General features: G+C 36.8%; 1 protein-coding gene across 1 annotated transcript in view; it reads right to left on the reverse strand.

Moving 5' to 3' along the window:
* Positions 1–26761, reverse strand: part of CDK14 (cyclin dependent kinase 14) — a 208386-nt gene that overhangs the window by 132425 nt on the left and 49200 nt on the right. The window contains 1 exon segment of the mRNA XM_044678913.1: positions 25121–25215. Within this exon segment, the coding sequence (XP_044534848.1) occupies positions 25121–25215 (95 nt within the window).

The raw sequence follows: 26761 nt of genomic DNA on the forward strand, positions 1-26761 counted from the left end.
AACTCTTTAAGAAGTGCTATTTGAGAATCCATCAAATACCTGAAAGTAGCTTCACTTCCTACTTAATTCTTTTTGCCTCATCCTCGAATAGCAGGTCCTGCTTTATAACAAATCTAGAGACTACTGTCACCCTTTATACAGATAAGGAAACCAAGATTTAGAGGGGATAAACTCTTTGCCTATGGTAGCAAATTAAATAATGTGTGAACCAAGACCTAAATGAACCCTCCTGACTCATACTCTTACTTCTGCTAGTTGGCATGGTAGATAGAGCACTCAGCCTGGAGTCAGAAAGAACCCAAATTCAAAACTGGGCTTGGACATTTAGTAGTTGTGTGACTGTGGGCAAGTCACATAAATCTGTTTCTTCATCTGTAAAATGAACTGGAGAAGGACATGACAAACCATTCCAATATCCTCACCAACAAAACCCCAAATTCAGTCACAGTCAGAAATGACTGAAATGGATAAGCAACAACAACAACAAAGTAGACAGAACATGGGACTGGGAGTTAAAATAACATGAGTTCAAATCCAACATCAATATGACTCTTGGCAAGTAACTTCACTTCTGTTTGCCTCAGTTGTTCCATATATAAAATGAACTAACAACTATATATAAACTAAATATAAATATAAATAAAATAAATATAAACTAAAAATTATATATAAAAATAGCACTTATTTTCTAGAGTTTAGAAGATGAAATGAGATAATATTTGTAAAGAGTTTCACAAACCTTAAAGCATTCTACAAATGCTAGGCATGATTATTTTCATTATTAATAAAATATATCATTTTATTAAACTATCAATTAAATTTTATGCATTATTAAAATCAATAAAATTAATTTTACTATACATATATATTTCAAAGTTAGTTCTAAGAGATCTAATTTTAAAATAGATATATTTGAGTCCTATTGCTTTTTTGACTCCAATCTGAAGATTTTTAAGAAGTGGGCAACAATAACACATATATACTATCCCTAATTGAGAATAAGCCAGAAAGAATTATAGAAAGTCTGATTTAAGCCAATCATTTTTACTCTCTCCCCCAATATACACTGTAACTGGGCTGATAATGATACAACATATCTCACTTTCAATTTTCCTAAGCCCCTCTCTAACTAAAATGTTAACTAGACAAAAGTAAGTAAGCAGGAAAATAGGCAAAGGAACTACAGTAACCCTGAAAATTTATACACAATTGTTGACTGAACTCTTGAAGTTGCTGCTAGACAGGGACCATGTCATCTCAGCACAAAGGGCAGCAGACAGAGCAAAAGATACGGTGACATTATGAAAGCTGAGTCTGTATGCAGCCAGATGGGCAGTTCATGGAGTTAACAAATCAGGTAATATACCTTAGACAGGAACTGCAGGAGGCTGGGAGCCTGACCCAAAATTATAAAGAGGGAAGAGAGAAGATTGAAATGATTTTTATGAAACCACATAACAGCGTTGATGGTGCCAAACTGCTCCATGAACTAAAAAAGACATTTTTTAAAAACATTAAAATCCTTTTGATGATGCCATATAGTACCAATTTAATCGAATGGGCATTCATTAATCAGATGACCATCATATATTTGTCACTGAGGATAAAAAGGAAAAACAAAAAACCAGAACATGCTTTCAAGGAACTCGCTTGGATTGGTTAGGAGTAATGGAACCCTATAATCTCAAAAGACTAAAAATAGGTCAATCATTTCATCTCTCTAAAGCATTATAGGATAGATATTACAGGATTATTAATAATCCTGACAGGATTGCACAGCTTTTGTTTGAAGGTTTTTTATGAGATGGAAGCCATTCTACCACTTGAAACAACTCATTCCACTTTTAGATGGTTCTAATTCTTAGGAAATTTTCCTTAATATCAAGCATGAATGTGTCTCTTTGAAATGTCTCATTTCAAAGGGAGAACTAGAACTCTTTGAAAAGTGTCATTTGAGAGTCCATCAAATACTTGAAGGTAGATATAATATACTACATAAATCTAAGGTGTTTTTTTTATCCCATTATATTTCTCACGTCCTATCTTTTGTCTTGGAAAATTTTCTGAAATTCCTTCACCAAGGCGCTTGCTTTCCTGTACAAGAAGAAGAGTAAATAAACTATAGGTCAAATTCACTTACTCATACTGTAATTCTAACCCCAAAAGAAGAGAGAACAAATTTCAACAACTAGATTACACTCATTAATGGATCTAAGAGTAAATGAGTTTGACTAACAGTTCATTACATGGTGAAATTTACCCACCACAGCTGTTGGTGCCTCCACTTCCTATGACGTTCAGGACCTCAGAATGTTCTACATAATCTTTTTTTTTCCTTCACTGCTTTACAATGCCTATTTCCCCAGCCCTCTAGCAGAAGAGACATAAAAGCAAAATATTGCAAGTAGTTCAAACTGAACTACTCTTATGTATAAGAAAACAGTTTCCAGCCATGTTAAATGAGAGATATTTCAGAATCCCAGCACAGATCCTCTTCAGAACTTTGGGGAGTCCCCTGATACTCACTGCAAAGTCATGCAAACCACATGCATCCCCCTTTTCCTATTCAAAGCAGTCATAAGAAAGAAAGTAAAATTTGGCACAGCATGGCCAAATAATTAAAAAAATTTTTGAGAGGCTGTTTAAAGCCCATTAAAGCAGGGGGATTCAGAGTTCAGGCTGTTCCCAACTTAATGCCAATCAGAAAAATGTTTCACAGACTATAGTCCAACCAAAGTGACACACCATGGCTAATTATTTCCTTTAAGAAATAAAATGCACTATAAATACAACAGTGCCCAAAGCCCTCTCAGTTAACTTTAACTTTAAAAATATTTTAGGTTTTTAAAAAATGGAGACCAGAGTGTTGTTACTAGATGGATTCTTTAAAAACAAACACAAAAGAGCAGTAGTGATCTCAGTGACATAATGACATGGCATACCTGGAACAAATATAGTGTAAATGGATATAAGAAGTAGTGGGGTGATTTGGGGGGCCTGGGGGTTGAGAGTAGATTGGAAAGATTAGAGATGTGATTTAACCCTAACTAGAAAAGGAGTTGAATAAACTTGAAAACAGGAAATAATAACAATGTCTTCAAATGTTCTGCTATTTAGGCAGCCAGAGTCATAAGGAAAAGATGGGAGCATGGAAAATACAATTGAGGGAATCCACTTAAACAGCAAGTGGCATATAAGGATATGCTTAACTGCATATATAATCAAATGGATGATTGTTTTGGCTGAAGACCTTCATAAAAGTCTGTTGTAAAATCTATTCTAATATATGAAGTCGAGCTGGCCTGGAATGAAAACTGGTAGACTCATAGCTGAGTAGTTAAATTAGTCAGTAGGGAGAAATTTACAATCAAGACTGTTTTCTCAGTTTAAAAATAACATTAATGTTCTGGAACCCAGGTTAATGAAGCTTACAGTTACTTTTACATTGATAAAATGCCGTGCATATTTGTAAACACTCCAGAGTAGTAGTCCTTAAAAATGAGCCATAACCCATGTACTGGACATTCTTATAGGAATTTTTATATGTTTCAGGCATGAATTATCAAATCATCACCTTTATCAGTATCTCCATAAAAGAATGATGTTCTCATATGTGGAAGATATTAGATGTACACAGGGTGAATGAAGTCAAGGGAAAAATGAAGAAATACTCAAAAGTTGTGGTCCTGGATGACTAGAAGGATAATGATGTCCTCTATAGTAACAGGGGAATTTCATAGTATATTATATATATTATATAATTATGTGTAGTAAGAGAGGAAAGATGGAAGGTTGAGGAAAAGATAAGAAGTTCAATTCTGGAAAGACTGAAATAATAATAATAATAATAATAATAATAATAATAATAATAATAATAAACATTTAGTAAATCTTTAACTGGGGGGCAGCTAGGTGGCTCAGTGGATTAACAACCAGACCTAGAGAGATGGGAAGTCCTGAGTTCAAATCTGACCTCAAACACTTCCTAGCTTAACCCACATTGCCTAGCCCTGCTGCCTTGGGACCAAAAGACAGTATTGATTCTAAAATGGCAAGTAATTTTTAAAAATTATTATCTCATTTGCTATTGAAATTCCTGAGATATATCTACTGACCTCATCTTTCTCCTGAAACTTACCATCTTCTAAAAGTCATTATTTCTATAAAGGCTCTAACATCCTTCAAGCCTCTTGGGTTCATAATCTTGGTATTATCCCTTTCTCCATCCTCACTCTCATCCCACATAGCCAATCTCTTGTCAAATCTTGCTATTTCTACTTCCAAAATATCTCTCCCATTCTAACCATTCTATCCTCTCACAATGTGGCCATTTGTGTTCAGACCTTCTTCATCTCTAACCTGGATTATGGCAACAGCCTCCTGATTGACCTCCCTACCACAAGTCCATCACTGCTAGTCCTCAGTACTGCTGAACTGATTTTCCTTAAATCCATATCTGACTACATCAAGCCTCTACTCAACTAACTCCAAAGGCTCCCAATGGCATCTAGGATAAGACACTCATGGCTTTGTTTAAAGCCCTTCACAGCCTGGCCCCAACCTATCTTGTAAACCTCATTGAAGAGGACCACTTTCCCTAAACTTCTCTTATTTCCCCATCCAGCAAGGATGACCTTCTCTCTCTTCCTTACCCTCCATCTCCTATCTCTGTACCTGCCTAAAATATACTCCTCCTTCAGCTCCCTGTCAAATAATCCTTAGACACCACCAAAGTCTTTCCTGACCCCTCTCACTCCTAATTCCAACTATGAAAACTCCCTTGGATTATACATCTGATATTTATTTGTATTCATTCTGTATATAGTTAAATATGTACTTGTTTTCACCTTTAGAATGCATATTCTCTAAGGGTAGGAATTATTTTCTTTCTCTTTATTTGTATGCTCATTGCCTGGGATGGTGCCCGGCAGGTAGTAGGCACTTAGTAAAATGCCAGATTGGCAATCTCATTCATTTCTATAATTTCCAACTATCACTTTTATTTAAGTAATCCTCAAATGTCAATACTCACCCACGCCCCAAAGCTTCAAATGTACTTTTCCCCAGTGTCTTGATGGACATCTGGTTATCTCTCAGGCATCTCAAACTCAAAAAGTCCAAAATGGAATTCATCATCAAATATTTAAAGAATCGTGGAGCCATCTGTTGCCAAAGCCCAGACTTCTGTGTATTCAGTTTAAAACCAGAAATGCCAAAGTGTCCTCTTCGTCTCTGAAATTTTCTAACTATAAAATAGGGATATTTGCCAACCCCTTAATAGGAGTGTTTATATAATAACTGAAATATCCGAGTGGTACTATAAATTTCTGAGTAGAAATATACAGGATAATAAGAACAACTTATACTCAAGTGCTGCAGTAAAGTTTTAAAAATATTTTGCATACATTTCCTCATTTAGAAATCACAGTATCCCCTTGAGACAAGTACTACTGGCGTTGTTATCTCCATTTTGAAGATGGGAAAACAGGTTTCAAATGGGGAAATATTGTCCATGATGCCAAAGTTAGTGAGTGTCAGAGTTCTTAGTTGAACTTCCTGAATACTGGATTTGAAATGAAAGATGCCAGATGGAAATCCTGTATTTTTTTTCATTTACTACTTGACCTTGGGTGGCTTTAGAACTCTTCAAACCTACTACTCAAGAGTCTGGACCATACAACTTCTGTGATCCATTTCATTTTTAAATCTATGCTCTTCTGGACCCAGAAAACTTCATTCATTGTTCTAATTTCAAAGTTGCTTTTGATGGTGCCACAATCCTTCTAGCCAATGAGAAGTGTAGCTTATGAGCCAACTTAGCCATTTCTTTCTTCCTAACTTCCCATATTCAATTGGATCTCAAATATTCCTACTTTCAAAAAACAAAACAATTCTCCCACTTCCATTTATACCATAACCATCCCAGATTAGGATCTCATTTTTTCTTCTCTTCTAGACCACAGCAATAGCTTCCTAATGGCTATAACTGCTCTTTCAACCTTCCAGTCTCTCCCCATTCCAATTAATATATATTTATTAAAGATCTTCTATATATAAACACAATTAATATTAACAGAGGATTCAAAGTAAAAAAAAAGCTCTTGCCTTCCAGAAAGTTCCATTCTACTAGGAGGATATGGAAAATGCATAAATAAGTATAATACAAGAAAATCTGAAGAAGAAATGAAAACTTTCATAAGTTTTCATAGAGAGTAGTACTTGAGCTGGGACTCCAAAGAAGATCAGAATAACGGAAAAGACAGATTAAATTGCATTTAAAAATTAGAGGTGGCCAGAGTGAATATATGAGGGACAAAGGCACAGTGTCAAGTTTAGGGAACAAATGGTAGCCCAGAGTGTGTAAAGAATATAAATAAACTAGCTATATGTCCCTGGGCAAGTCACTTAACCCCCACTTCCTATCTCTCACAGCACTTCTGCCTTGGAAGGACTATATGATATTGATTCTAAGATGGAAGATAAGAGGGTTTTTTTAAGAGTATAAATGAGAAATAAAGTTGGAAAGATGGCCAAAATATAAAGGGTCTAAGGAATCCCTAATTTGTCATAAAGGCTGGGATCTTTAATTATTTTTTCTGCCATGTACCCCTTTGGAATTTTGATGATGCTTATGTACCCCTTCTCAGAAGTGTTTTTAAATAATTGAAAGAAATGCTCAAATTAAATAGAAGTTAGTAAAAATGAAGATGTAGCCTTTTTCTATCCAAATTCACAAACATTCTGAAATCTGTCCATGGACCCCTTGAGGGGACAGAGAAGACCTTGGACCCCAGATGTTGAGCATCTATTATAGGCTAAAGGGCGCCATTTTGAACAAGGGAGTGACATGCCCAGGACCATGTTTCAAAAGATGAGTATGGCAGTTGAGTGGAAAATATATTAGAAATGAAAGATCGGGAGCAGCTGGGTAGCTCAATGGATTGAGAGTCAGGCCTAGAGACGGGAGGTCCTAGGTTCAAATCCAACCTCAGACACTTCCCAGCTGTGTGACCCTGGGCAAGTCACTTGACCCCCATTGCCCACCCTTACCACTCATCCACCTATGAGCCAATACACAAAAAGTTAAGGGTTTAAAAAAAAAAAGAAATGAAAGATCTTAGAAACAAAGAAGACAATTAGAAAGCAATTACTGTAGTCTAGGGTATTAGCTGTGTGACTACAGAAAAAAGGGGCAGATATAAAAGAGTATGTTGTTGTTCATTTTTCAGTTTTGTCCAAGATTTCATGACCCCATAAGGTTTCCTAAACAAAGATGCTGGAGTAATTTGCCATTTCCTTCTCAAGATCATGTTATAGATGAGGAAACTGAGGTAAACAGAGCCAAGTGACTTGTCCAGAGTCACACAGCTAACAAATGTCTGAGGTCAGATTTGAACTTTCCAACTCCGGATCCAGCACTCAGTCCATTTTGCCAGCTAGCTGTGCTATAAGAGAAAGATTGAAGTATAATCAATAAGGCTCAGAAACTGGGTATGAGAGAGTGAGAAAGGAATGGAAGTAAAGGGTAATTCCAAACTGGGTGACTGAGAATCCAAGAGGGAAGCTGGATGGTATTAAGAGGAAGGACAATCAGCATTGTTTGAAACAGGTTGAGTTTGAGATGCCAGCAGGAGCTGTCCAGCGGGCAGCCGACAACTGGGGACTAAAGTTCCAAGAAGAGATGGGGGCTGGATGAGTGGATCTAGAAGACATGTGCAAAGATAATTGAATCCACAGGAACAAATGAAATCCCTGAGGGGGTAAGAAAAGAGAAGTTCAAGACAGGCTGGAGGAGTGATACAAACACAGAGGGAATGAGATTGTTTTATTCTGGCAAAGGAGACTGCAAAGGATGTCAATTATAATTCTTATAAGACAGTCAAATCTTCTGAACTGTTATTTCATTCTATTGACTCATTGAACTTTTCAGACCACTGAAGTTCTCAGGCTTTTTATTCCCCTGAAACCCTTACCTGCCATCTTAGAATCAATACTGTGCATTTGTTCGATAGCAGAGTAGTAAGGGATAAGCAATGGGGGTTAAGTGTCTTGCCCAGGGTCATGTAGCTAGGAAATGTCTGAGGCCAGATTTGAACCCAGGACCTCCCATATTTAGGCCTGGCTCTCAAACCACTGAGTCATGTAGCTGAATCCCTCAAGTTCTTTTTAGACTAACTACTAACAGTATTGAGCACATTTCCTGGCATGTAGTAGGTGCTTCTTAAATGTTTATTGATAGATAACCACATATCTCCCTGATCTCAGGATCATGGGACCCTAGATTCAGAGTTTAAAAAAGGACCTTAGAAACTATGTGATCCAATCCCTCATTATACAGATGAATAAACTTAGGCCTAAAAAATATTAAACATTTTCCCCAAGGTGGTAGGTACACAATATTATTCTAAGCCAGAATGTAAGAAGGGAGAGAGACAGAGACAGAGGGAGGGAGGAGGGAGGGAAGAGACAGGCAGAGCCAGAGAGAGACAGAGAGAAGCAAAGATCTCCCTGGGATGCTCCGTTGAAAACTTTCTTCCAAAGTGACACCAAACCATAAATTACTCCTATTTTGTCTCAACCAACTCCAAATCTTCCTAATCCTTTTTAAAAGAATCTATTGTCTCCCCATTCCCCACCTAACAGAAACTCCTGATGCTAGTAGTGAGGATCTCTACAAGCTGTCCCCAACCTACTTTTCCATTTTTTCTCATGATACATACTCTATTTCACATCTATATTTACCAGTCAAAATGGACTATTTTTTGCCCTTCCATGTTTCATTTGTCCCTTTCCCCATCACTGCACCTTTGCTCAGAGCATATTCCATGTCTATAACAATTTGTTAACCTCCTCATCTCCCACACTGAAGACCCTCCCTTATGTTATAGAACAACTTAGCTACCACCTCTTTCATAAATTTCTCTTGAACCCCTTTTGCAGCTAAAAATGATCTCTCTGCTCGAATTTCTCATAGCACTTTTCTTGGACTTTCCCCTTTGAACCTTCCAGTTTTCAAATGTGGTACTATGTGATTGCACAAGTAAAAATGTATCCTTAAATGCAACACTGGGTATTGATTCCAAGCCAGAAGAGAGGTAAGGGCTAGGCAAATGGGGTTAAGTGACTTGCCCAGGCTCACACAGTTAGGAAATATCTGAGGCCAGATTTGAACCCAAGACCTCCTGTTTCTAGATCTGGCTTCCTATCTACTGAGCCACCTAGCTCAATTCTTTTAGAGATGGTCAATATGTTAATTTTCTTCCCTTAATTATACTTATTTGTTACAAGGCAAGATTCTATTGGCATATGAGAGTGAGATGTAATAGGAACTTTGTTTAATATCAACAAATTTTTAAAGATATTTAAAGATATAAAGATGGTCTATTCTTTGCCGTTCCATGTTTCTTTTGCCCCTTTCCCCACTAAAATAAATCTAGGTCAAAAGTCAAGTAATATGACTTTCTGAATTTCATAGAGGCAAAAATACATATCAACTATTTCCAAATGTTTAATGCTGCTCTTTCTGTCACATATAAAGTATCAGTGTCTATTCTCTGATGAAGCTAAGTGACTCCATACACCATTTTTATAGCCCTCTATGGTGACTTGCAAACACTATCCAAAATGACCCTGACTTCCACAAAAGTTTTCTCTGAGTAGGTAAAAAGCCAGTTGGTCTTATTCTTCACCAAGAAACAGGACCATTTCTCATCTCTTTCCTACTGAACCAGCCAATCTGTCTAATTCCATACTGGCCAGCTGACCCTGTTGTTGTCCTCAGCTCTCAGCACATAGTAAGGGAGGAGGCGGTGGCACAGCATTATCAAGCATGAGACCCAGAATCAGGAAAATCTTAGTTCAAATTCAGCATCCAACACTTATTAGCTATCTGACCTTGGGCAAGTCATTTAACAAGTTCCCTTCCCTCTGCCAGGGCGATAATAACAGTCTTTATAATTCAGAATTCATCAAAGAATAACAAGAAAGTACTTATACAGCAATTTCTAAATCTTTTGTCATTCACATGTTTTTTAGTCATGCCTGACTCTTCATGACCCCATTTGGGTTTTTTTTTTGGTAGAGATGCTGGAGTGGGTTTCTCATTTCCTTCTCCAGATTATTTTACAGATGAGGAAACTGAGGCAAACGGAATTAAGCGACTTGCCCAGAATTGCCCAGCTATTAAGTATCTGAAATCAGATTTAAATTTAGGAAGAAGTATATTCCAGATTCCAGGTCCAGCATTCTACTTATTGTTATGATCTCAAATTGCATATATGCACATGTTGTCATCAAGTTTAATGGAATAATAGGGGATTCCAGTGTGTAGAGGTGTTTTGGGGAGGGTGTAGGTTTTATCTGTAAAAATTAGTTTATTTCTTTTTTTTTTTAACCCTTAACTTCTGTGTATTGGCTCCCAGGTGGAAGAGTGGTAAGGGTGGGCAATGGGGGTCAAGTGACTTGCCCAGGTTCACACAGCTGGAAAATAGTTTATTTCTGAAAAATAAATTGGTCAATAAATTTTTTTAAAAGCCACTACACCTAGCTGTCTGATAAATCTTTGACTACCATTTAAATGCTAATTAGTATTATTAATAAATGCTTATTGTTAAGCTTAGAAAATAAAATCTCCTTCCCTGAGATACTGAAGAATATGATAAATACACCTTCTTTCTAGAAAGATTTCAGGCTCAGCGTTTTCTGGAGAATGGACAAGATGATCTCTTGTTATCCCACTCCCAAAAGGAAAAAGACTATTCACAGTCCTTAAAGGCATCTCACTCTTCTCCTAAAGCTGGGTTGGTGTGGCAGCAATCTTAAAGGTTGATGTGCTTAAAGTCAATAATTCTCAAACTTTTTGGTCTCAAGACCCCTTTACATATTTAAAAATTGAGGATCCTTCCCCAAAGAGCTTTTATTTTTTTAAAAATTGGGATTAAATGTATTGATATTCATTATATTAGAAATTAAAATACCTTAGTATTATTATGAAAATGGCGTAGATCTCAAGGAGCTCCTAAAAATGTTTAGAATTCCCAGTGGTCCCTCGACCACACTTTGAGAACCAGTGTTTTAGGTCAATAAATACCCAGTTTTTCTTTCTCTTTTAAGTTTTTTCTCCCATCCATCTGTCCCACAATGGTCAGTTCTCTTTAGGTTCCTGTATCAGACACTGGATTATATATTTTTTCATGAATCTTTCTTATGTTTCCACAGTTAAAGAATAAATGCCAGCAGTCCAGGGGGCCTGTATTTCTATTCTTCCAATGTGGAACAGAGGAAGCAGCATGTAGTCTTCCTTTAATGAATGGGTTGGATTGGATTGACACAGATTTTGGCTTCTTACTATCATCTTATAGAGGTTTTGGGCCAACTTGGTCAATAATTCCTGTCCTGAATTTCTAGTGATTGAGGCGCCTCACATCATTTTGATATTGTCTGTCATTTCAATAGACAAATCATTTCTCCTTCAGCCAAGATGGCAGATCTAAAACTCTGGAGTCCAGAGGACACACGCTTCGCTATTCAAATCTATCATCTGAACTCAAAGTCTAGTTCTTATGGGATGATGGACAAAGGGCTTAACCTTTCTCAGCCTCAGTTTTCCTCTTACATAACATGAAGGAGGTTGAACTGATTGACCTTTAAAGTTCTCTTTTAGCTCTAAATCCATGGATTATATGATGGAATCTTTGAGTTAGTTGGTGAGTTTTCTGTCAGTCATCTTTCTCCTAAGAAACCTTCGGCATTAAGAATTCTGAAGATTTTGACTGGATCCCACAGGGAAATAAAATGAGCACCACATTTTTGTTTCTCCACCTAAAACTGAATTACCAGCAACTAAAGTTTCATTAGAGTCTGCAAGTAGAGCCTGCTCTATATTACAATTCAATTCAATCTACTCTGGACAAAAACCTCTGTCCTCTAGGAACCTACAACCTAAAAATAGGCAATGTCGTCCCAGTGAGAAAAAGTTTACAGAGATAAAAATACTCTACAACTGAGGTGAGGCAAAATCATCTCCCTGAGTTTAAATATGGCCTCAGACACTTACTGGCTGTGTGACCCTGGGCAAGTTCACTTAAACCTGTTTGCCTCAGTTTCCTCATATGGAAAATGGGCTGGAGAAGGAAATGGCAAACCACTACTGTATCTTTGCCAAGAAAGATCATGAAGACTGAAGGACAACAAAGGTAAGGGTTAGGGGAAGAACTTAACTGACAGTTTCTGAGGTACTAACAACCTTTCTTTGTTTTTATCTTTCAATTTCCCTTTCAAATCCTAGATCTCTGGAAAGTTAAGTGCATGGGGATAGATCATCTGGACTGAACTGGAGTTGACTGGACTGGACTGGGTTCAAATTTGCCCTCAGACACTTCCTAGTTTTGTAACCCTGGGCAAGTCATTTAACACCAATTGGCCAGCCTTCACTGCTCTTGTCTTGGATCCATACTCAGTATCTATTCTAAGACAAAATGTAAGGGTTTAAACAAAACAAAAAAAATTTTGTAGACCTCAAAAGGTTTTCAGTTATAATAATTAAAGACCTGGACAATGTAAATTTTATTTTTGCTTTTTAAAACTAAAGTGGGTAGACTGAGTAACATTTTCTAAACAATCTCTTTCTTACACAATGACCTTTCTGCTGATAAATCAGGGGTTCTCGTGGACCACTTGGGAAGTCTAGTAAAGCCAATAGAACTTCTCATTTAAAAAAGTTTTTAAATGCAAAAAAAAAAGAAAACCAATTATATTGATATACACTTTTGAAAAAAAAAATATATATATACATATATATTTTAAAAGTTGACAGATACCAGGTTAAGTCCATTTTCTAAGAAAATTAAAATTGTCACTAGCCATGAACTCCATGAGTTCTAATATTCTTTATATTTAAATTATTCTAATACTGCAAAATTCTTCTCCCAGAGCCTTTATCTCCATTTTCTACCACTGGGCATAATTGATCTATTAGAGCAAGGTTCAGAGAAGATCTCTGGTGTGTCCTGCTCAAGCATTCAAAGAATGCCAGCAATAAACAATAGCTAAATATATTGTGGGGATTTCAATACTGCCTAATGTGCACTTTGTCCCTCCCTGGCTTAGTCCAATAGCTAGAATCATTCTTGTAGTAGAGACAATGTTTTTAGTGTGAAACTCTTCTCCAAAAGATTAGGTATTGTTGATATTCCTGCTGGTTGCTAAGTGGAACCAGCTGTACCAATGAACCCCAACTTTTAACACTTGAATTCTTCCATAAAAGGAAATCATGATTAGAATTAAGCATTATCTCTAAGACCAGTGGTTGGGGAGGAAAAGAGATGGGGGAGGGAGGTGGATTCTTCTCTTTTCAGGCCAGTCAAATGGAAGTTCTAAATTTTTTTTCAACTCCTATCAATTCAGAAGCAATATTAGGTCCAAGATCTCAAAAACTTCTTTGCCATAAAACTCTTAATTTTTTTTAAATGCAGATGGACATAGTACAATCTGAAGCACACACATTTAATCTATTATCACAGCACTGTGCCTCTCTAAGACCTCATGATTAGTAATAAACTCAGAGATTTGATCTTTTAAGTGAGCTGTGATAATAAGCACTGGCCCATGTCCCGAAAGCTGAAAAGAAATCAGAGTAGACCTAATGAGAAACAGACGGAGCCTAAGAAGAGTTAGGCAGCAGACCGGAAAAAATGGGATACACATTGCCTCTCCCTTTATATCAGGTTTCTTGTTGTTGTTTGGAAAGGTAGCCTCTCGAAGCAAGGCAAGAGAGATCAGCATGGCTATTCTTGTTTCACCTTTCAGACCAATACCTTATGGAAAGAACTTTCCATCAGGACCTTCCTTATTATGTCTTCAGAACTCCCTCAACTGCACCGAATGCTTCCCTCCAGGTTACCTTCAGTATACTATAAAGGCTCCACTTTAACATTATCCATCATACTGGCTTTCTTATTTTGCACTACAAGTTGTTTGTAAATGCTTTCCTTCATTATATTTCTGCACTAGATTTTGGGGGGGCTTTGCAGAGCCCTCACACTTTTTTTAATGCACAAAAGTTGATTCCAGACTTCACCTGGCTCAATCTCTTAATATATGAGGTGATTCAGTCATTCAAAGTCTCAATCACCTCATGCACAACTGACCCAAAGAAATGTTCAAGGAAGAACACTGCTTTTAATTTTATGAATAGTATATTTCACAAAGTGGGTCAATTCCTTGTCGTTTGTATTGACTCTGAAGTGAACCAAACAGACAGTGTGCTATTTCCTATTGAGGAGGACTCAGAGAGGAAGGGCATGTCTGATGCTCCAGCATTCCTCAACTCCATAACAACCAAAAGAGAAGGGAAAATGATATAAGCTTATGGCATAATTAAGGAGTTGGGAGTCTAAAAGAAGAATGAGCTCTGGAAGTCAGGACTCTGAAAGGACAATAGAAGAAACTCTAGAAGGTTTAATAAGCTCCATCAACATTTCTCAAGCATCATGTATAAGCAATGAACCCTAATGTCATCAGAGTGCCACATGGACACATTTATAGGCAGGATGGCTGCCAGGTTGTGGGCTGGGGGAGGACAGTGGGCATTCTGCACTGCAATAGGGAAGTTCAGAGGCAGGGGGAGGTTTGGGGGGAAAAAACTGCTCAGTTTTGATCTTGTGGAGTTTAAGACATCTAGGGATGTCTAATAGGCAACTGGAGATGTGAAAATGCAGGTCAAGGCTGGATAAATAGATTTGAGAACCATCTGATTAGAGATTATGATTAAATCCATGGAAGCAGATGACATCAGTAAGGGAAATAGTGTAGAGTGAGAAGCCAAGAGGACCCAGGACAGCGCCTTAAGGAACACACCATTGGCCAGCCTGACCTGAATTAAGGTCAAGTAAAGGAGTCTCAGGAATTATCAGACAGCTGGTAGGAGAGTTAATAAACTGTGAGGAAACTCTCGAGAATAGAAGGTATTGAGAAGAAGGTGATCAACAGTGTCAAAGGCTTCAGAAAGGTAAAAAAGGATGAAGACTGAGGAAAAGCCTTTAGATTTGGGAATTAAGAGTTCATTGAGGGGGAGCTAGGTAGCCTAATACACAGAAATCCCCAACTACTTAGCCTTTATGTTCTTCTGACTTAGAATCAATACTAAGACAGGAGATAAGGGTTTAAAAAGTTGTTCATAGGAAATTTAGGAGAGTAAATTTCAACTAATTAATGAAATTGGAAGCCAGACTCCAGAGTTAGGAAGAGAGCGAAAGAAAAGAAAGCAGAGACACTGGAAGTAGACATCCTTCTCAAAGAGTTTAGTCACAAAAGGAGGAAAGATGAAGCATGAGAGCTAGGAGCAATGGATGGTCCAGGAGATGGTTTTTTTAAGGTTTGTTTTTTTTTGTTTGCTTGTTTGTTTTTTGCCAGCACTGGGATAGGGAAGGGAGAGCAGGGAGGGTGATAAGTTTGATCATATAACTTGGGAAAACTTGTGTGGAAATTTGTTATTACATGTAATTGGTAAAAACAAAATAAAAATATAAAAACTTTTTAAAAAAGATATAGGCATATTTGTAAACAGTAAGGAAGAAGTCAGAAGACAGAGAGATTTTGAAGATAAAATAAAAAAACAAACAAACAGGAATGATAGAGAGGGAAATCTCTTGGAGTAGATAGGAAAGAAAGGGAAGGAAGGAATGGAATCACTTCCACAATGTAGAGGGGTTATGAGACTTTGTCCAGGGGCTTAAATGGAAAGACAGACAAGCAATCATACAAAGCTATAAACACTACTGTAGTAGTCAAGTAAGTGAAATAGGCACTCTGAGGATCTCTAAGGACACATCTAAGGATGCTGACTGGTGGAACAGAGGTCAGAAATGTAAAACTGGAGAATAGCCACAGAGAATGAATCAAAAAAATGGTAAGACAACTAAAAAATATAGATACAGGGAAGCTAGGTAGCATAGTAGAGAAAGTGCTGGGATTGACATCACTAAGATCTAGGTTCAAGTCCAACCTCAGACACTAAATTGCTGTATAACCCTGGGGAAGTTACTTAATCCCCTTTGCCTTTGTTTCCTCATCTGTAAAATGTGGGTAATAATAACACCTATCTCCCAGGACTGTTGTGAAGATCAAAAGAGATGATAATCGTAAAGTGCTAAGAATAACATGTGACAAATAGTAAAAGCTGTATAAATATTGTTTATTTATAGGTGATCCACTGGATAGAGCACTGGGCTTGAGATCAGAAAGACTCATCTCTGTGAGTTCAATGCTTCCAAGCTGTGTCACCCTAAGCAAGTCATTTAACTTCATTTGCCTCAGTTTCTTCATCTGAAAATGAACTGATATGGCAAACCACTCCATTATCTTTACCATAAAACATCAAAAGGGGTCACAAAGATTTGTTTACAACTGAAAAGCCCGGACAACATCAACAACAAATTATAGCTATGTAAAGTATATAAAAGTGACCATCATAATGGCTCAGGGGGAAATAAAAAGACCTATGGAACAAGGACACTTTGTTAGTATGGTAGAAATAGTGCTGAACTTGGAGTCAGTTGGAGAACGTGGATCTGAATCTCAACTATGCCACTTACCTACATGTCACTAAACAAGTCATTTAACCTCAGAGGGCCTTAAATTCCTCATCTGTAAAAGAAGGAGTTTGGACTAGAATGCCTGAGGTCCCTTCTAAGCTCCAGATATTTGATCCAGTTTTTCTCTGTGGCACTTTAAGCTTACAAAGAGCTTTATAAATATTCTCCTACCTGATCTCCGCAGCAAGCTCAGTGATGTAGCTGTGGCAGCTAGTGTTGTTATCATTTTACAGATGAAAAAACTGGGGCTTACAAAGGTTAATTCACTTACCTTACACAGCTAGTCAGTTTCAGAAATGGGATTCAAAGACAGGGATTCAAATGAGACCTTCTGGATCCAAATTCAATTCTCTTTCTTGTACAACAGTCTTGGGAAGAAGCCTGATGGCTTTGAAGGGAAAGGTTGTGCAAGCTTTTTTATCAAGAGATTGAAGCTTATTTTTTTCCTAGTTTAATCCATTATGAGATTGGGGAAACGTCTCTTTAAATCAACCCCCTCTTTCAAGAGATAAGGAAAATGAGACCCAAAGAGACAAAGTGATTTGCTCACTCTCACAAATGCTTTAAGTAGCAACGACGGTAATTGAATCTAGGTTGATCTTTCCAAAAGACCATTTTAGCAGCCTCCTGCCTTCGGCATCATGTACCCATTGAGCCAGCTATGCACCCTTCAGTGATAAACTGTTCTGAAAGGGGCTCTGCTATCCAGGCATAAGAGATCAGCATCATCAGCAAACTAGGACCCCGCTAAGCTAAAAACTCCCTAGAAATTTGGTGCATCATTTTGTCTTCAAAATCCTTTAACACTCATTCTCAGGTTTATCGACTTCTAGCAAACAGCAACTATGCTAAATTAAAAAGTTCCTGAGGAGTCTAGGTAGGTTAATTCTTCGCCCTAAAAATTTCCCAGCAGGAGTTCCATGAAAAGGGGGAAAGGGAAGAGGAGGAACTGAAAAAGGAAGGAATAGAAGACAGAGAGGTAAAGAGAGGGGGAAGAGGTGGAGGAGTCGGAGACAAAGAGGAACAGGAGTTCAGAAGGAACCAGAGAGGGGAAAGAGGATAAAGGAGAGAGAAATGGTTGTTTAAAACAGACAGACTTAAAAATCAGGTGGAAATCATATTGGCCAACTTTCACCACAGAGAAGAATTGAGAAAATGCACCTTCCTACTTTCTTCACAGAGGTAGGAAATATGCAGGTACAACATTGTTCATACTGATCAATAAGTCTTATGTGGTTGATTTTGCTAAAAAAAATGTATCCCTTTTTCCTTTTAAAACTTTGTTACAAGGTATGGCTCACTGGGAAGGGAAGGAAGGATATACTCCAAAATGAAGATTATGTTTTAAAAAACTATTATTAAGAAAATATATATTTTTAAATCATACAGAATACAAATTATCATGAATCCCATTCCAAATTAAAGAAGATCTAAAATCATTCCACTTTAAAATAAGGCCAAAACTTCTACATAGCTGCAATGTCATAAGATGAAAATGCACTGAAAACATTAAGGGATCATTGGAATCAAAAACAGTGAAATTTCTAGAATCCTAAATGAAAGTTCTTGCTTCATTAGCCACTGGTAAATTATAACTTTTTTTTGGATGGTGTAATGGTGGGAAGGATGCCAAAAGTGACATTTAAATAGAAGGATCAATTGAAGAATGTCTCTTTTGGTGGGCCAAAGAGAAGACTGCAATCATTAAACCACAGTTATTGTCTCTAGATAACTGATGTACTGCTCCAAGGTGACCCAGCCATCCAATTCGAATTTTCTTTAGGTAGTCCAATAGTGTTCTTTTTTTCCCCTAAGAAAATAAGCAAGGTTAGGAGATGTAAGGAAGCAAGCATAGCCAGCCTATCCCCTCTTAAAATAGGTGAAGAACCATTCTGGAGAGGCAGACATATGGGCAATTGCTTTCATCTCCAGCTGGGAGTGAAATTAAGTATATTACACGTGACCACCAACTATCAGCCTTGAGATTGCCCAAGAAAAGCTGGCATTGTCAGCTTGAACCTGCTGGAATTCAAGTGATCAAGTGTCTGGGATGATCATCCTGAAAGATTTGGGGTAATTTTAAGATGTTTTTTTTCCCCCTTACTAAAAGTGCCAAAAAGGAATAAATGCTTCCTGAATGAATGCTATTAAAGGGATGAATTTTGTTTCCAAATATACCACACTGACTTTAAACCATAAGTTTTTTAATGAAACTCAACTTTAATTCATTTTTATTTGATACAGAGTTTATTTGATATATAATAATTTGATATATAATTTGCTCATCTTTTGATGGTTTAACATGTTACTAAAACTGAAGATTGCTGATTTTTATATGAATTAACATATTTGATTTCTACATAATTTGTAATTAACATCAGGCAGAGACCAACTGTAGATATTTGTAGCAGATACAAGGAACAAATCTTTCCCAGAAGTCCCTGGGATGGAAGTGTAAATTTTCATAATCAGAAATAAACTTATCTCTTTTTTTCTTTAAACTTTCTATTTAGGGGAAATAGGTCTAACTCATATAAGGCCATTACAGAGTTTTTTCAGAGATTAAGATCAATAATGTTCCTTAACAACAAATGGGATAAAACAGCTCAATACAGAGCAGCCACAAAATTAACAAAACAAACTTTATAGTTCTCTAAAGTTTAAACCACTTTAATCCCTAAACTAGTAGTCATTTCCAGACTGGTCATCATCCTCATCCTCATCTTCGTCCAACTAGGACACTGGACTTTGCCATGAAGTCCTTCGGCCCTAATAGCTAAGCTTTTGCTTTGATTTTGTGTGGCCCTAGTATTCCACATACTTCCCTGTTAACTTCGCATATTGACCTCTTTGCATCATTTCATACTATCCATCGCTGGCACCTCTTCCATCTTCTCTATATATATACTTTTTTCATGATATTGCTCTCTCCTGGCTCTCTCCCAGTTTGTCCAAACTGCTTGTTCATTTGCTATTTCTATATCCATGTTATAACTACCCCCCAACTGTGTGTGCCCCAAGTCTCTGTCCTGAGTTCTCTTCTCTTTCTCCTTTATGCCTTCTCACTTTAGTGATCTGATTAGCAAACATGGGTTCAATTATCATGTCTATGCAGAGGATTCCTGGATCTATATATCCAGCCATAGCCTCTCTCCCAAACTCCCATCTCTCGTCACCAATTTATTGGACATTTCACACTAGAAGGCCTAGCTAGAGGTGTCTTGAATTCAGTATCTGCAAAGGAGGGCTCATTATCTTTCACCAAAACCTATTCTCCCTCCAGATTTCCCAAGGCACTACCATTCTTCCAATCACTCATGCTTACAACTTCAAGTAACATTCTAGACTTCTCATTCACTTCACATATCCTATCAATTGTCAAAGCTTATCATTCCTATCACTACGACGACTCTCTCTTCCATCCCCTTCTTTCCGCTTGTGACCACCCTTGTTCAGGTCAAACCGAAATAAATTCCACTGTTATTTCTAGTTGATTGATTCCAGTTCAGTTCGTGATCTCAATAGAATTCTGACTGCTTTTCCACATGGCAAACTTTATAAGCCCATCTTATATACTACCACCAAACTGATTTTCCTTAAATGCCAACCTAGCCATTTCATTAACCTACTCAATAACTCCAATGGCTTCCTATCACCTCTAGCATAAAATATAAACTCATTCTGCTTAGCTTTAAAAGTCCTTCACAATCTTCCCCTAATCTATCTATCCAACCTCACTGTGTAATACTCCTTTTCCTTCCCACTACCTCCTAGATACTCCATCTCCCCATCTCTGTACCTTTCCATTGGGTATCACTCATGATTGAATTATGCTTCTTTCTTCCTCCATTTTTTTGCTTAGAATCTATCTCTTCCTTCAAGTCATAACTCAAGTACCATCTTCTATATGAAGACTTTCTTCATCCTTGAAAATACTATTACTTTATCTCTAAAATAATCTTGAATTTCATAACTTTGTACTTATATTATTTATATCTTGTATATACATATTTATGTTAAATATGTGTACATATATGGGTAGGTAGGTGGCACAGTGGATAGGGACATCTTTCTAAGTTGAAATCCAGACTCAGACACTTACTAACTGTCCTTGGGCAAGTCACTTAATCTTGTCTATCGCATTTTCCTTATTTATAAGATGAATTAGAGACAGAAGTGGAAAACCAGCCCATATCTTTGCAAAGAAAACCCCAAATGGGTTCATGAAGAGTCAGACACAAACTGAAATGGCTGAACAAAAATATATGTGTATAATAAATGTGTGTATACATGCCACACATACACACAACAAACATGTGTGCACACACACACACATCTCCCTCTGTTGTCCTGTAGGGCTAGTAGCCTAGCTTGGCACAGAGAACACAAGAATTTAATTAACGCTTGTTGATTGATGGATTGATAGCTCTCATGTCAGTGCTACATTGTCCTTTTTCTAAGTAAGGCATCCCCTCATTTCTTTGAAAGGCTCCTCAGATGAGATGGTTTCAAATTCCTTTCACCACCAAAGTCCCCCTCAGGAGTATATTGTGAATGGACTAACTCCAAGCACACTTGATAAGCTTTCTTGTTCTGGATATATTTTTCCTAATGCAGCATTAGCTTCTTTGGCACCAACATCACATTGACTTAATATGCTGACTCATATTAAACCTACAATCCACTAAAACCTACTGGGATTTTTCACGTGAACTGCTATTAAATCACATCTCTCTTAACTTGTACTATTGATTTTTGGTTTTGACCTAACTGAAGGTTAACCTATCGTCATCTTGTTAAATATGGGCCCATTGTTTTTTGTCTCTTGAGACCACTTTGGAATCTGATTCTGTCATCTAATGAATTGGGTCTCTCTCCCAAAGTCTTGTCATCTACAGATGTTATAACCACACTATTTAGGTATTCATTCAAATGCCTGATCAAAACATTGAATAGAACATGCACAAGAATTAAAGCCTAAAGTATAGTAGAGGCCTCCTTTCATGGTGACTGTTTTATCAGCTAATGTTCTTTAGATTCAACCATTTGATCAGTTGCCAAGTACATTTCTTTGTATTCTCAGGACAAAGCACTCTGTCTGGTAGGTGCTTAATAAATGGTTGTTGACTATTGATAACTACAGATGAGACCGAGAACATGGGATATTAATATAAAGAACCCAGGCCTTTATTCAGAGGATCCTAGGCTCCATCTTGGCTCTGTACCCCTCTTTGGTCCTTAGCTTACTATCTGTAAAGTAAGGAGCCTGGGATAGGTGGGCTCCAGGGTCATCTGAAGCTCTCAATTCGTTCATCTTAAATTGTTAAAGTCTCTGGAATTTGTTCTCTTCTTGGTAAAGTCAGTAAAATAGCAACATTCCCTCTCTCTACCTCCCGGGGTTGTAAGGAATATGCACGGGAGCTTATTTTTAGGAGTTGTAATCAGTGCTTCCTTTCCTAAGTGCCCCCCAAGGCACAAACTTAATAATCCATTCTAGAGTTTTACCAGGGATCAGTGTTATTCTTCTAATGTGGCGTTTCTGAAATCTAACTTTTTCTTCTCACAAGCCCCTTAACCTAAAAATACTAGACACTTAAGTCATTAATGTAAGAATGGCCTATCATAAAGATGAGAGAAAAAAGAGAGAGAATATGAATAGTTATTTGTATAGGATATTTTGAAGGGGAAGAGATAGTAAAATAAAGCTACCATGCTTGAATTTGGCATGGCAAGTATTGAAATATTAAGACATCTAAAAATAACACACAACCAGCCACCTTTATATTTCAGATCCCTTAACAGAGAGGTCCAGGGATGGTTTGACGAAGGAAGAGAAACACTTGAGGTTTGGGGGGAGGGGGGAGAACAGTAATTTAAAAATCATCATCTACGGCCCCTTATTATCATTTCATTGTTTTTCAGAAGCAGTCCTCATGCCCTGCTTCTAGTCTGGCCCCTCAAAGTCATAAATGAGGGGAGCTACCCTTAAAGAGAGAGGACTCACCAACAGTACCAACTGCCACCAATGGCAAGACCTTGGCAAACAAATAGTACCCTGTACTCTATCAACTCTGTTCCCTGCTCCTTCCCCCAGTTATCATCCATGGAAACAACTTATGGAAAACCAACATCATTGAGGTGCTAAACTTCCTTCTCCCCCACCCCCTTCGGTTTCTCCAGTTTTTCATAAGAGTCAATTTTTCCAAATTTGGGACTTGTGGGCTAAACAAAGGAGGGGATGATCTTTAGCAACAATACTAAATTTAATTTAAGGATCAAATTTAAATAACCAAACCATTGTCCCACTTTATACCAATGATCTTGTCACTGACAACATTAGAAATCAATCGGGATTTATTAGTGGAAATATCAGTGAAAAAGACATCGTACTATCTATTTTGTCAATGCATTATAAGGACCATGGAGTCTTTCCATCTGACTTGTAGCTGAAACCTCTTAAATGTATTGTCTCCCCCTGCATTAGAATGTGAGCTCCTTGAGTTCAGGGGCCCTTCTTGCTCTTCTAATCATGTTCTTGTTGCCTTACTCATAGTAAACACCTTAAAAAAGTTCTGCTGAACCCAAGTGTACTGGATGAAAATACACTCTATAGCAGTGGTTCCCAAACTTTTTTGGCCTCCCGCCCCCTTTCCAGAAAAAATATTTCTTAGCCCCCTGGAAATTTTTTTTAATTTTAATAGCAATTAATAGGAAAGATAAATGCACCTATGGCCATCACTGCTCTTCTGGATCGCTGCAACACCCACCAGAGGGCGATAGCGCCCACTTTGGGAATCACTGCTCTATAGAGATGAGGGGAAGAAAAGAGCATGGAGCACGAGACAGGGGAAGATGACAGGAGAGAAAAGGGACATTTGCCATATTTGAAAAATTGTCTTACTAGAAGAAGGCACTTTCTAATTTATAGTGTTTCAATTTTATGTTGCCATTGGCAAACGAATGCCAAAGAATAAAGAACTAAGTGGGGAGGCACAGGGAGGTTATGTGCATATATGTGTGTGTGTTTCATTTACAAGAAATGAACATTTTTAGAACCATATACCACAAATTATTCAGCCATTCCCCAATGGATGGGCATACCCTCAGTTTCCATTTCTTTAAAGAGCCCCTAAAAAAAGAGCTCCTATAAGTAGTTTTGTACTAGTAGGTCTTTTCCCTTATCTGATTGATCTATTTTGGATACAGACCTAGTAAGTATTGCTGGGTCAAAGGGTATATATAGTTTTATGGCCCTTTTTGGTCATATTAGCCAATCTAATAGGTATGAGATGGTACTTCAGAGTTGTTTTAATTTGCATTTCTCTAATTAATAATAGTTTGGAGCATTTTTCGTAAGACTATAGATAGTTTTAATTTCTTCAGCTGAGAATTGTCTGTTCCTATCCTTTAACCATTTGTCAAATGAGGAATGATTTTTATTCTTATAAATTTGACTCAGTTTTCTATTTTACTCTTAAGAAATAATGAATGGGATGATTCAGAAAAACCTGGAAAGACTTCTATGAACTGATGCAAAGTGAAGCGAGCAGAACCTGGAGAACAGTGTAAACAGTAACAGAAATTTTGTATAATAATCAACTGTGAAGGACAAAACTATTGTCATCAATGAAAGCTTGTAAGGGACTCATAATGAAAAAACGCTATACACAGTCAAGGAAGGAACTGTGGGAGTCTAGTTGCAGATCAAAGCATTCTATTTTTCACTTTATTTCCTTCCTGAATTTTTTTTCTTGCATGTGCAATTGTTTTCTTGTATGTTCTTATATGTACAATGCTTTCATGGCATGAGGAATATGGAAATATGTATTGCATAACAACACTGGTATAATCTACATCAAACTGTTTACTACCTCAGGAACAGAGGGAAAGAGAGAATCTGAATCACAAAATACCAGATAACAATTGTTAAAAAACATAGTTTCTACATATAATTTAAAAACTTTAAAAAAAAATATTTAAAAAAAAAAGAACAAAACGCTCCCCATCCACTTATATTATTGCAGAACCATTTCCTGGGTCTAGTTGCACCAATTTCTATCAGTATGAGACTGAATGCTAGAAAACTTTAATGAGAAAATTTGATCTTAAAGCAAAGATCTTCCTATCTCTTTTGCAGATGTGTGGGACTAGGCAATAGTGTGAGACACTGCATATGATACTTCAGTTTTTTTATTTTTTAATATTATTTTTTAATATTTTTAGAAAAATTTTCCATGGTTACATGATTCATGTTCTTACTTTCCCCTTAACCCCCCAACCCCCGCCCCCATAGCCAATACTAATTTCTACTGGATAGCTCACTTTTTAGATATGTTACTTTTACTGAACTAAATTTCTTTTTCTCTTCTGAAATCTCTAGGATGGAGAGGGAAGAGGGACATGGAAAACAGAAGCAAAAAAAAAAAAAGGAATAAACACTTTAAAATGTTTTGCTAAAAGAAACTACCCATGTTATCACATAAGAGGTATCACTCAGATATAAAGCTAACCAAAAATAGATCACTTACTTGCTTTTTCCTTTGTACACAGTGGCATAAGACCCTTCTCCCAACTTCTCCAGTTTTTCATAAGAGTCAGCTTTTCCAAATTTGGGACTTGTGGGCTAAACAAATGAAAGAATCATCTTTAGCAACAATACTAAATTTATTTTAAGGATCAAATTCAAGTAACCAAATGTTATTATTAATGAAATTATCTCTAGCAATTTTAATATAAATTTTATTTTAAATAAATAAGTTGATATATTATGTTTATTTATATATAAAATTTAATATAAATAAAATTTAAATAAATAAAATATAATATACGCTGCATACTGCCTTATAAAGCAAAAATATTTTTTCATGACAATATCATCCAAAAGCCTACAAGTTGTTGTTCGTTTCAGTCATATGTTTATAAAACAAGAAGCATCAAAAGAACCATTTTTCTCATCAATAGTAGATTTTGTTTCAAATTTATGTTAGTTATTACAACTGGATCATGAAATCTCTTTAAACAGATTTAATACAATTTTTCTTTAGAAAAAAAGAACAGGACTACATAGACAGAAGCACATGTAACAACGTCATTCAATGGAATGATGAAAATCTATCTCTTCCACTATCTCTGAAACATTAATCCAAAGCCATAGTGGGAAATGATGATCATTAGTACATTTGGTTTTTTTGAGTGAAACTGAAAAATTAGCAACTTTTTAGCTTGATTTTCCAAGGTAGCTTATACAATGGATTGAAGTTTCCATTTTAGTTTATTTTATAAAAAATAAAAACTTTTGGGGGCAGCTGGGTAGCTCAGTGGATTGAGAGCCAGGCCTAGAGACAGGAGGTCCTAGGTTCAAATCCGGCCTCAGACACTTCCCAGCTGTGTGACTCTGGGCAAGTCACTTGACCCCCATTGCCTACCCTTACCAATCTTCCACCTATAAGTCAATACACAGAAGTTAAGGGTTTAAAATTTAAAAAATTTAAAAATTTAAAAATTAAAAAAATTTAAAAAAAAATAAATAAAAACTTTTAAAAAACAAAAGAATGGGGAATTAGCCAACTCCAGCACTGAAAGCAATAGAAACTTCTCAAAGAAGACATCATAAAGATATACAGTGTAGCCTTATGACAACTCCTAGATTTATGTCTTTCACTATATTGCTTCTACTCAAGGCACCAATGATTAGTTTACAGAATGTTTGCAGTGTTTTCCTGACATCAATTACTTTCCTATCTCTGCACTTTGTTTCTAACATTTCCTGCTTTCCATGGCCAGTTCTTCACTGGGCTATATCAATTGTCTCAAAGACCTATTTAAGACCAGCGGGATGCCTTCTTAATAGGAATGCTGTTTTCTTCCCCTATCCGGCATATTTCTGTTTCATATGCAGGCTAGACTGAGATTTGCATCATCTTGGCTACGAACCATCTACATGAAATTGAAAGTCCACATAATATAAACTTATAATCAACAGCCATGCATTTTTTACAAGCTATAGTGGAATCCCACTCTGACAGCAAGGTAACCCAATAGAACTCTGGGCTCAACTGAAATCATCAGCTCCTTTTCTTATCTTCATGAATTGCTTATTAAATTAATATATATATATATATATATATATATATATATAAGAGAGTAGTTAGTGCTTATAAGGATGATGA

The sequence above is a fragment of the Gracilinanus agilis genome, chromosome 5 (genome assembly GCF_016433145.1).
Source record: "Gracilinanus agilis isolate LMUSP501 chromosome 5, AgileGrace, whole genome shotgun sequence".
Classification (NCBI taxonomy): domain Eukaryota; kingdom Metazoa; phylum Chordata; class Mammalia; order Didelphimorphia; family Didelphidae; genus Gracilinanus; species Gracilinanus agilis.